This window comes from Thalassophryne amazonica, chromosome 16 (genome assembly GCF_902500255.1).
Source record: "Thalassophryne amazonica chromosome 16, fThaAma1.1, whole genome shotgun sequence".
Taxonomy (NCBI): Eukaryota; Metazoa; Chordata; class Actinopteri; order Batrachoidiformes; family Batrachoididae; genus Thalassophryne; species Thalassophryne amazonica.
Genome location: NC_047118.1, coordinates 39,359,331 through 39,372,153, shown reverse-complemented (window position 1 = coordinate 39,372,153; position 12,823 = coordinate 39,359,331). Strand labels below are relative to the sequence as shown.

At 39.6% G+C, this 12,823-nt stretch overlaps 2 protein-coding genes across 4 annotated transcripts in view; both read left to right on the top strand.

Annotated features, from left to right (window-relative positions):
• Window positions 1-1,641: 1,641 nt before the first annotated feature.
• Window positions 1,642-7,397, top strand: LOC117527983 (stress response protein NST1-like). The gene is made up of 2 exons (XM_034190503.1): window positions 1,642-1,797; window positions 5,184-7,397. The coding sequence occupies exons 1-2, from the start codon at window positions 1,788-1,790 to the stop codon at window positions 7,115-7,117; spliced, it is 1,944 nt and encodes a 647-aa protein (XP_034046394.1). The 5' UTR covers window positions 1,642-1,787; the 3' UTR covers window positions 7,118-7,397.
• A 969-nt stretch (window positions 7,398-8,366) lies between these two features.
• Window positions 8,367-12,823, top strand: part of srebf2 (sterol regulatory element binding transcription factor 2) — a 45,790-nt gene continuing 41,333 nt past the window's right edge. For 2 of the 3 annotated variants that reach the window (XM_034189787.1, XM_034189785.1), the window contains exon 1: window positions 8,368-8,684. In XM_034189787.1, the coding sequence (XP_034045678.1) occupies window positions 8,606-8,684 (79 nt within the window). In that variant the 5' untranslated portion in view covers window positions 8,368-8,605. Of the gene's footprint in view, window positions 8,685-12,823 lie in introns of all 3 variants that reach the window. The other variant, XM_034189786.1, reaches the window with a different exon arrangement.

The window sequence follows — 12,823 nt, the reverse complement described above, 5'->3', positions numbered from 1 at the left end:
TTTTCATTTATATAGCACCAAATCACAACAGAGTTGCCTCAAAGCGCTTCACACAGGTAAGGTCTAACCTTACCAACCCCCAGAGCAACAGTGGTAAGGAAATCTCCCTCTGAGGAAGAAGCCTCAAGCAGACCAGACTCAAAGGGGTGACCCTCTGCTTGGGCCATGCTACAAAACAAATTACAGAACAATTCACGGTCGAATATACAAGAAATGCTATTGGCGCACAGGACAGGAGGATCGCCAACACAAATACAACTCCTATCTCTGGATGGAGCTGCACCTTAAACAGAGAGAAAAAACAGAATCAGGCATCAGAAAGACAAGAAATACTGTATAATTTGTCAGCATTAAACAACAAGAAAAACAGATAAATACTAAGGTGATCACCGGCCACTAGCCCTAAACTTCACTAAAAGACCCAGAATTTAGGTAAAGTTGAGGCCGCGACCCATTCCAATTACTAATAAAATGAATTAAGAGTAAAAAGCGTAAAACTAAACTGTCCCAGTATGCTAGCCATATGAAAGGGAAAATAAGTGCGTCTTAAGTCTGAACTTGAAAGTCTCCACAGAATCTGACTGATAAGAGAAAGCTCTGTGACCTGCAGATCTCTTATTCACCTTAGGGACACAAAGTAGTCCTGCACCCTGAGAACGTAAAGCCTGGGCCGGTATGTAAGGTTTAATTAGGTCAGCTAGGCAGGAGGGTGCCAGTCCATGAATAATTTTATAGGTTAGTAGCAGAACCTTAAAATCTGATCTCACTGGGACAGGAAGTCAATGAGTGTGTTCTGGACAACTGTCAAGTCAGCAGTATCTCTCATGATTGTGTTTGTGTGTATTGATCCAAACTGAGAGATTCTTGGTACATATACTGCCTAAAGAGTGTGCTACTCAAACTTTAAATATTTTAAGGATTTTTTTTTTTAGCTGTAGACTATATAATTATCAAAAATTAAAAAAAAGCTTGAAACATTCTAATTTGTGTGTAATGAGTCTACAACCATGATATTTTTTGAGATGCAACCTCAGCTCATGAAAATATACTCTTGAAATTTGGTTATTGAAGGATTTCAACAAATGTTTGTGAATCAGAAGATTTATGTTATGCGAGAGGTGACTTAACATTTGGTTTCCCTGAAGGTACATGGCATGTATTAATATTGCAATGTATGTATTTTTGTTATATTATTTTTTCGCAGTCACATGGGATAAGATGGGTACGGGCAGTTTATGTATTTGGAAGAATCTTGGCAACCACTGCTGATTTATTTTTCATTCTCACCTATGAATGTTTCATCTTCATGTCCATTATTCAGTTAGCATTGATTTTACCCTGCGGGGTGATCTAACCACCAGAGATACCTTGGACACCTCCTACACCTGTTACTCATCTTTTGTTGGAAAATAGGGATAATTTCTATGGAATTGAGATGATTAATGTAATTTCGAAGTAGTATTATGACTGTTATAAAACTATGTATATTCAGTGAAAGAATATTATTGCTGCAGAATGATCAAGCCATTTTGTTATCAAATTTAATGAAATAAAAGTGTCTCTTGACATGTACAAATTTTAACGTGTGTTGCACAGACCGGCCAGTAGAGGGCAGAGGCGGTACGCAGCCATTCTCGTCCACCAAGACTTTTGTTGTAGTTGAACCTGAACAGAATGAGCTAAACGTAGCTTTCCTTCCGCTGTCTGCCTTTTGGTTTTGCCACATTTACATGACTTCCCCACAACAGCTTTAAATTAAAAGGGGCACTTTTTCCTATTTTATTAACATGGATTCGGGTACGTTTTATGTCGTGTTGTGACTTTTGCTCTCTGTCGTCATAAACTTGCTTCGATATGTATTAGCTAGTTTGCTAATTTGCGGTTTGCTCTCCATTACAAATGTTATAATAAGTAGATTAAGCCTGAGTATGACATTAAATTTGATGTGTGGTTATTTAGTGCTTTATACTGTAGTTTGAGATAAATTGCAGCGCGCTGCAAATTAAGTTGTGTGACGAATGTTCACGATAAAGTCCGACTTTACCAGGTCTTGTCGGATTGTTCGTGTGGCGTGTAACCATTCTGTAGTTACATTGTTATAACTTTTAAACCAGTTGAGCTATAATAATGCCAGAATAATACAGGCAACTCAAGAGCCTATATAATAATTCACGCAGAACAAGCACAGTTTTATACAACGTTCTTATGGAAATCCTCCCCCACCTGTACGCATAGACTATAACAACTAAACCTCAGTGACCTTGACATTCACCCAAATGATTGATCTTACCATAGCAAATCTGGAATCCACCAAAGTGTGCCACGTTTTTGTGCATGTGGGATTGACAGATTTCTCATCCTCGCCTTTTGACAAAATTAATTTTTTTAATTGACAGTTTGGGGGCTGACCTTCAAGGACCTGTGAGGTGTAAATCAACAAACAGGCAGACATGACCTTGACTCCAGGGATTGACCTTTAGTAAATTTGACCTTGCTTGGACTGTTCAAGAAACCGACATATCTGTACCAAATCTGGTGCAATGAGAGTGAAAATAATAAGTTTGATCTTTGACACCAGTGATCATGACCTTGGACAAAACAAACCTTTTAAGTGCAATTCTGGCAGTGACTGTCAGCAACAGTGTTGCCACAGTAAGTCTGAAAAGTTACTTTAATTACTTTATACAGTTACTGCATTTGCAGCTGTGGACAACTTGTCGACAGTGGCTGAATGTAACAAATTAACTAGTAATCTAACTTGGTTATTTTTAAGATTGAGTACTCAGAAAAGTAACTATTAGTTGCTTTGCTGATTAGTTACTTTGCTGATCACTCAATCTTAAGAGTAACCAAGCTAGATTACTAGTTACCTTATCAGTTACATTACTTATTAGTTACAAGTTGCCGACAGCTGCTAATAAAGTAACTGTAAAAAGGTGCTAATGAAGTAACAAAGTAGCTTTTCAAAGTAACTGTGGCAACACTGGTCAGCAACATGTCAAATTTGAAGGATATTGACAACATTTCCGACATCATTTCTCAGCATCACACCCAGTGAGTCAAAACTTTACACATTCTTGAAAACCTTTTGTTTTTCAGCTCGCTAATGTTAAAGAACTCTACTTTTTCTGGGTCATACTCAAAACTTCTCATATTTTACCCCTTGTATTTTTGCCCTGTTAATTGCAGAGAATCTGCTAATTGTTCCTATACACCAGTTTACCAGTTTTTCTTTTTTTTCTCAATATTTTATTTTACTATTTTCAAATTTTAAACAACAGCAAACAAGGCTCAGATGCATAAATTACCAGGTTTTTTTACAAAATAAAACAGCACAAAAGAATAGCAGAAAAAAGTCACTAGTCCAGGCGCGAACAGTCAGTCCAATTTTACGCCCTCAAAATGAGTTAGGAATGGACCCCAAGTTCTGGAGAACCTGTCCGTTGACCAGGTACAGAGTTTTTCCATTTGTATTATTTACATCATTTCAGTGACCCATAACTGAAATGTAGGAGGAGTAGGGGACTTCCATTCCTTCAATATCAGTCTTTTGGCAACAATCAGTCCAAGTTCCAATGGTTGCCGCATAATACCAGGTAGAGGTCTCAGAGTCTGTGTTTAGCCGAAGATGACCAGTTCAGGTTCGGGTTGAAGGGGTTTTTTGTATGCTTTGGAGAACCAATCAAATATTTTTGACCAAAAGGCTGAGAGTGAAGAGCAGGACCAGAACATGTGTGACAGTGTACCCTCTGACACCTTACATCTGTCACACACTGGGGAAACTGAGGGATAAATTCTGTGCGATCTGACTTTTGAATAGTGTAAGCGATGAACAATTTTGAACTGATGTCTACTGTTCACAGAACAAGAATGAATGTTAGACAGACACGCACTCCACGTGGACTCAAAACAGTTCTATTTCCAGTTTGTCTCTCCGAGTATCCCTAGTTTTTGCAGTGTGTGCAACAATACAGTCATCAAACAAGTGTACAGTTTTTGTAATTAGGTGTTTGGAGTCAGAAGGGCTGTTAAAAATGTTGAAAATATTATTCTCCATTTTTGTTTGGATGTAGTGCCTGACCCGCCAATACCGGAATAAGTCTGAGTTAGGTAGGCTATACTTTTCTTTCAATTGGTTGAATGATGCAGCTTTACTATCAATATGTAGGTCTTTGACTGACGTCAAGCTCTTCTCTCTCCAGTCATGAAACGTTTTGTCATGCCAAGGAGGCATAAAACAATGATTAAAACATATAGACACTTGTACTGATGTATTTGGTAATGCCATAAAGCTCCTAATCTGATTTAAAATTCTTACAGACTGCCTTAAAAGAAAACATAAATTCTTATGAGACTCAGAGTTTTCAAACTTGGAAAATAGCATAGCTGGCAGAGAGGACTTGTTCACACAGTTGGCCTCCATTTTGACCCACAATGGTGTTGTAGGAGTCTGAGTGTCCTTAGTCCTGCTGCCAAAATATCAGTGCCCTAACATTGGCAGCCCAGTAATAATGTTTAAATACCAGGAGGCCCAGCCCTCCATCTGCCTTAGACTTCTGTAAGTGTATTTTTGAGATTCTTGCATTCTTATTATTCCAAATGTAAGATAAAATAATTGAGTCCAAATCTTTAAAAAAAGGCAGCAGTTAGATAAATTGGAAGATTTTGACATAGGTATAAAACCTGGGAAGAGAAATCACCAGTTTACATCTTTAATATGTTTTGCTGGAGTTTGTCTGCTTGACATGGATTTGCAACAAAATTTGTTGTTTTTAGTTATATTATTTTTTATGAGTTCAATCATTGTTGCATAAAGTGACTAGCAATAAAACAAATTCTAAAAAGTGGGGAACGGAATCTTTTTTCTTGATACTGTGGGTTTTTTTTTCTAATCATAGTTAAATGTCTGAAATAAATTAATCTAAAATTAGAAAATGCCCAGACATCTTAAATATCAATATTTTTGCCTTGTGTGTCAGTAGCACAATGCATTTTGGTCACACGTCACTGTGGAATTGTCTTGTATATCAGTCTTTGTTATTGACGAATTGTGTGCCAAATAATCAAGTTCAAGTTTTGTCAAATTTTTCCTTTTGCTATATAATACGTGCATCATATTGCACATGACACAAAGCAAAACCTACACAGTCTGAGTTTGCACGTCTGTTGACTTTGTTTATCAGGGGATGATGCAGTCGTCAATGAGCCATTTGATGAGGAGAGTGAGAGAGAATACGATGACTCTGAAACTGGCACAAAGAACTGGCACAAAGAACTAAGGCTGGTCCTAATTGGAAAGACTGGATCTGGAAAGAGCGCATCTGGAAACACCATCTTGGACCGAAGACAGTTCCTGTCACAGATCAGTGCCAGCTCAGTCACACAGGCTTGTGAACTAGGAATTGCTGAGCTTGAGGAGGAAGAGGATGCTGAGGAAGATGGCCAGTCTGTCCCTCAGAGGAAGAAGAGACGAGTGAATGTGGTTGACATGCCTGGTTTTGGGGACACTCACCATAGTGTGGAGCAGACCCACACTGAGATAGCCAAATGTGTGTCTTTTTCCGCCCCTGGCCCACATGCTTTCCTCTTGGTGGTGCCAGTAGGACGATACACAGCCAGTGAGGACCAGGCTATCTGTGAATTGAGCCAAATATTTGGGGAGGTTGCCATACGTGACCATACAGTGGTTCTTTTTACTCGAGGAGATGACCTGGAAGGTATAGGGCTTGACAAGTACCTGGAAACTGCTCCTGCTGAGCTTAAGGCTTTGATTGACAGGTGTAGTGGCAGGTACCATCTGCTCAACAACAAAGACCCCAGTAACAAAGAGCAGGTAAAAGAGCTGTTGAGGAAAGTGGACGAGATGGTAAAGCAGAATCAGGAAGGGTTTTATACTAACAGCATGTTTTTAGAGGCAGAGGCAGCCATCAGGGAAGAGCAGGAAAGAATAATGAGGGAGCGAAACCAAAGAAAGAAGGAAGAACAAAGGGAAAACAAAGGCGTGATGGAAGAGCAGGCTGCAAAACGAATGAAGTATGACATGGTAATAAACGGTGAAGCTGGATCACAAGAGCTTGGGAAGAAAGAGTTACATAAAGCAGAAGAAGAGGATTTTAGGATGGAGAGACACATAAAGGAGAGCAGAATGAATGCTGTCAGCCTCCTGAAGGATACAGCGAAAAGGTGTAAAGCTCAGTATAGAGGCAAGCATAGGGGCAGCAGACGACGCCCTCTCAGTTCAGCTTTAAGTGCTTTCAGATTGGAGGCTGCACTCTCTGCTAAAGTCCTGGAGAGAGTCAAGATTGTTGTGGCTGCTGGTGCTACGGGGATGGCCGTGGGGATGATGTTTGGGGCCGCTGTGCCGTTAGCGGCTGCAGCCGGGGCAGCCATGGGAAACACAATAGGTTTCGCTGCAGGTCAGCTGGCTGGGATGTCTGTAGCTGGAGGCACAGGTGTCAGTAACGCTGTAGGAGCTATAGTAACGGCAGCTTCTGGGAAAACCGCCATGGCTTTTGGGGCTGCGACAGGTGGAATTGTGGGTGGTTCTGTCGGTGCTGTTGCTGGTACTGAGGCTGCCAGTCCCAGAAAGGGTGCTGTGGATGCTCTTGGGCAGGTCAGCATTATTGGGGCAGCTGCTGTGGGAGTGGCAGCAGGTGTGGGCATCACCATGGGGGTTGGTGCTGCTGTAAGCTCAGTTTTGGGTGGAGCTAGTGGCACAGCTGCTGTGACTGGAGGTGGTACTGCAGCTTCAGCAGCATCAGGTGTAACCAATGCTTCTGCACTTCAGAGTACTTTAGCCACAGTGACAGGGCAAAATGTGGTGCCCACTGCTGGAGGTGTTGCTGCTGCTGAATGTGGGACTGCACAGTGTGCTGCGGTAGCTTTAGGCCAGGAGGTGGCGGCATCTGCCCCTGTGGCTGCTGAGTCTTTGTGCACAGCAGCAGCAGCGACATCACGCATCATGACTGCAGTGGCTGAGATCGGTAAGGCTGCTGCAAGCGTTGCTCTGGCAGGTGGTCTGGTAATAAAGGTGGTAAAGGAGAAGGTGAGATGTGGGACAGGAACAGAAACCACCTATTCTGAGAATTCATCCTATGAGATACACTGGAACAAATAAGTCAAAATGTCATAAAAGTATGTTGTGTGTTTAAAATGCACTTATTTGTCATTGTGGGAAAATTTGATCATTATTCTTTTATAAATTATTATTTTTTGGCTTTCTGAACACGCAGGGGACATAAACATTGCAGTGTGTAATGCAAAATGTTAGATATGAAATTTTGGATGTACAAGCAATATCTAAATATGATTTCAAAAAGAAAGCAGGAATTGAAATGTTGGTTCTGGCATTTACTGTGCTGTGTGGGATAATAGTTTTTCTCTCAATAAATGACATTTTGAGCAACATGTGCTGCCTTCAAGATGGCATCTTTTCCAAGGACACCCATGTATTTTTTCAATAAGACAATGCAAAACCACATTCTGCATACATTGCAAAGGCATGGCTGTGGAAGACAGACCGGCCTGCCTGCAGTTCAAAGTTGTCCCCAAAAGAGAATACTTGGAGAATTTTGAAACAAAAGAAAATGCAATGACAACAACCTTGTAATGTACGTTTGCAGGAACAGTGGGACAAACACCACAATCAAACACCAGAAATCCTTCATTGCATGGATCCTCAATCAATGCCAAAAAGTGTTTTGAGTTTTGTGAGAAGCAATGGCAATATTGAAAAGTGGTAAATGCATTAATGTCCCAACATTTTTTATATGTGCTGCAGCAATGGATATATATTAACAAATGAAATGAAGATGACCGCACAAAACAAATATCTTGGGTTAACTGTAAATGTAAGAATTGCTGTGGTGGGTTTTCCCCCCATACTTTACATACATAATAATAAGATAAGATAAACTTTATTGATCTCACAGAGGAGAAATTCACATGTTATGTCAGCTCTTAAAAACACACACGATGGGTGCAAGTAGAGGAAAATATTCATCAAACAGCGTGTGCAAGGATAAGTAATAATACTTGTAACAGTACAATAAAATAAGAAAATGAGGTAGAAATAGAGTATGTATGTGTATATATATATATATATGACAGAATTAACGCTATTATCTGATTTAAAAAGGCGACACTTTAAATGTGCGCAGCATAATTATTTTTTCCTGTTGGTTCCACTTCTTTTCATGAAGACAGGGGGCGCGGTTTAATCAAATGACACAGAAGCGTCTGATAGTCGACATGCGATCACGCCACAGCAAATACAGCCTGGTCATTGGTTGATGAAGACTGGTCTCATGACAACAACGGCTCGATGTGAGCCAATCACAGCCCGCTTTGGGCCACCAAGTCTGTTTGTAAATGACGTAATGCGCGTAAAACAAGATGGCGATGTGTTAGGCGCAAAGCGGTGTAAATGGATTTATTGGTATTAAAGTGTTCCTCTCCAAAGATGTTGGCGTCGTTCTGCTGTTACAGCAGGTGAAAAAAAAATCCGCTTTCAGAGCAGATAGGTGTGTGAGGGGTGTTGGGGAAACACCCGAGAAGGAGCCCACGGACCGTGTTTGTTTCCTGTCGCGAACCGCTGCCAGACAGGATGGACAGCGGGGACTTCACGTCCTCCGTGGACACTTTAGCCGAGTTAGGAGACGAGTTCACCCTCGGAGACATTGACGGTGAGTCCTTGTCCCAGTGTGACGGCTGAAGGTGCCTGTTGGCGAGATGCTCGTCCTCCTGAGCAGAACAACACAAGACACAAAGTCTAACATTAAGATTTGTGATTACAAGTCGAGCTGTTTCGCCAGTAAATACTGTTTTTCTCTATTTTTTAGTGGGAACCTCATTCGTACGTCTGTGCTTGCACTTGTTTCTCCTCTTTCTATTTGCACGAAAGCTGGAAGTCATGCATATTGCTTGACTGGTTATCCACGAATGTAATTTAGCCTTTATGCAGTCAGGTCCATAAGTATTTGGACAGTGACTGAATATGTCTGTCCTCCTCCACACTTGAGTTTTAAATCAATCAGTCCCGATGTGCTTGTAGTGTAGACTTTCAGTTGACAGTCCCTCCATTTTCAGAGGACATAAGTAAATGGACACGAGCGAGGAAAGACACCGACTCAACTTTGAAGGATTTAGACGTCTGTGCACAGTGCAACTTTTAATCACTGCTCATAATTTAATGGAGTGCTTTTTTCTTTTTTAAAGAATTTAAAAAGTTGATATTTCTTCTAGTTTGCCAGAAGGCACATGGGAGACTCGCATCCAGGTTTGATCCGTTTTCTTATATGAAAATCTTTATTTGTACACTCCACCGTAAAGCTGTGAGTGGTGATGGGGGTGTTTGCACAAAGTTTCTCCAGTCGCAGCCACATAGTCATTTAAAAAGCAGAATGCAAGTTTAAAGATATTACACTGTGTGGACAACATACTTACAGGCTACCAAACAAAACAATAATAAAAAAAAATGATTGCAGGTTTAACTTCACAAAGAAGGATGTTGAACTGAGTTTGGCTTGTTTATGCTTTCAAGATTGAGCACTTTTATTTCTGCAGAATGGGAGAGAATTTTTTTTTGTGTGTGTAGGCTCAGAAATTGGATTAAGAATTAACTGATAAGCAAAATTGTTGTATTGTGGTTAAAAAGGAAAAAGAAACAGTTACAGCTCAAGTGAAGTCTGGAGAATTTGAGAAGCTGATCATGATAAATATGTCACTCAGTAGGAAAGTGTGTGTGCGTGTGTGAGTCAGAGAAAGATCAAGGAAGTGTTCCTTCCGTGTTCCTTGCTCATCAAGCTAAAAACTAGGCTTATATTAGAGGTGGGTGATAACGGGAATTTTGGTATTGAGCCGATACCAAGTAAATACAGGCCCAGTATCGCCGATATCGATACAGATACTTTTTCATATTTATACTTCATAGAGCCAAAGGATCCAAAAGACCTAGGATAGAATTTCACCAAACATTGTACATGACAAAAAATACTTTATCACAATCAACATTTTTGTTTTAAAAAAATCACTCAACATAACTTAAAACAAAATCTCCTGAGGTAGAGGGCTGACAAACCACAATACAAGGGTGCGCTGCTCCGTGTTGTGTGACACAGCGCAGCGCTGCTCTTACAGACAGAGAGTAGACTTTGATGAATCTGCGTGCGCAGCAGTCGGTGCTTGCGGAAGAGAAAAAAGCTTGAGCAGTGTTGTATAAAGTACCAGAAAATCACACTTAAGTAAAAGTACAGATACCCATTAAAAAATGACTGGTAGAAGTTCAAGTCACTGAAATGCTACTCAAGTAAAAGTCTTAAAGTATCTAGTATTTATTGTACTTAAGTATGACAAGTAATGTACAACTAAATGTACTCAAGTATTGAAAGTAAAAGTACAAGTAAATGTTAATAATCAAAAACAGACTGAATTTTTTTTTTTTGTATTAAAGTTTATCTAGGCTTGTAAATGACTGGTGGTATTAGTCAAACTACTGAAAATTGTGCACATCGCAGAAAAACACTTCAGAAACAAGGTTTCATAACCTAAATGAGAGTAGGCTACTCGGTTGGTGTTCACAGGAAACAGTTATTTATTTCTATATGTATTTATTTATTTTCATTGTTACATGGTTTTATCTTTCCTGTTGTTTTGTTTCATTATGTTCTTTTTGTCTCCTTCTCTAAAATTGTATTGTAACATTATTAGTCTATTATTATTGACTATTATTGTCTATTATGTAGACTATTGTTGTTGCTATAATAATGAATAAAAATAATTTTAAAAATTACAATTTGTCTCTTTTACAACAATGAATGCTGAGCCATTAATTATACAGAAAACAAATCAACACAGATGTGCTGATGCAAACAGCTTAATGCTAACTTTAACATTGAAACGCCATAGACATGCTAACATGTTAGCATCGGTCCCGTTTTTAAGTTATAAAATACATCTATCAACTGCTTCAGAAGACCATAACAGGTCGGTTTAACATAAAAATATTAAATATTACAGACATATACTCGTCGGGGTTTTAGCGAGGAAAAATTAGGTTAAAGCAAAATAAAACAATCAATCCACGAATCGTAGTTCGAAGCACTGCTTCGATTGGTTCAAGGTTCAAAGCAAAGCCGCGCTGCAGAAAAGTTGATTTCAGACCCGCTGCAGGTCTGTAATCAATGTAGAGAAATGATCATTTTCCTGACAAACACCCCCTAAGTGCGCAACTGCAAAAAAGCCTTCCGGACATGCCTCGTGACAAATTGGCCTGACTTTGTTGCAGTCACTATAATCAGTGGTGTCTCTGGGTGAAAACACGACTTTTTTTTTTGTGTGTGTGTGTGTGTGTGTGTGTGTGTGTGTGTGTGTGTGTGTGTGTGTGTGTGTGTGTGTGTGTGTGTGTGTGTGTGTTGTAACGAGTAACGGCATGGCGAATAAAAAATGTATCGGAGTAGAAGTATGCAATTAAAGTCGGAAATGTAGTGAAGTGAAAGTAAGCTGAATTAAAATAACTCAAGTAAAGTACAAAGTCTCCCAAAACGTACTTAAGTACAGTAGTGAAGTATTTTTACTTTGTTACTATACAATATATCGACATATTGGTATCGATATTAGGATCGATCCGCCCACCTCTAGCTTATATCCACCTGCATGATCAGTGTGATGTTGTGTGATGTGCCTGTTCTGCAAAGCAGAAGTTCTCTTGTTGCTTAAGTCTGTGATGGGCTTGACCCCTTGTTTCCTACAAGAAACCATGAAATTGAAAAGTGTTATTCCAAAGCATTACATGACTCTGACAAGACTGATCAATACCAATAGGAAAACTGTATTCAGTGTTTATTCGGCTGTTTAGAGAAATTTGAAATGTAGATCATCAGAATATTCACCTGCAGAAAGAAGTGTGATGACATTCACTTTCATCAGACCAAAAAGAACAGGGAGGAAGATGTGCAGCCATTCTTACTCCAACCACACTGACAGCAGCAGCTTTGAACATGTCCAGACACGCAGTACCCCATTCACTGCATTGCTCATCATGCAGGTGGATATAAGCCTAGTAACCGTGGAAACCTTGGTGAATCCCCCAGGCAGATCTATGTGCAAGCATTCTGGGGTGTGCCATGAATCATATGAATGCAGTGTGTGCACACAATTAAAATGAAATTGTCATTTCAGCACTAGAAATACATTTGCGAGTGCACAAATTAGCCATAATTGGATGCTTAAATTAACCAGGAAGGAGTTTCATAAAGAAGGCCATATTTATAACACACAAAGTAGATATCAATACCTTCAAAATGGAATCAGTTTGAAGAGTTTTATTTACTGCCCACATGAGCTTTTCTTCTAAGAAAATTCGACCACAAAATGTTGTTTTTTTTTTTTTTTTTTCAAGATTTCAGAGGTTTCTCCCACCATAACTGTTTACCACAGATATGCCAAATTTACATATTTCATAGTAGGGCTGCAGCTATCGAATATTTTTGGAATTGAGTATTCTATAGATTATTTTATCGATTAATCGAGTAATCGGATAAAAAAGTACTTTTGTATCTTTTTAACAATAGCAGTAGTGGCAGGGCTCTCCATAAGCAATGGCACAATGTCGCTGTGCCATCATGCAGATTTTTAAGTTTCGGATGTTCCCTCTCTCTGTTTTCCCAGGTAATTATTTATTATTTCACATTATTAAGTTTTGGAGCTTTGCCAGACCATAAGCCCAGGCGCTCTGTGAAATCTTCAGTCTGCGGACAGGACATTTTTTTTTTTTTTCTTATTGCACATTTCATTTGCACTTTTTATTGCTGTGATTTACTCAGTG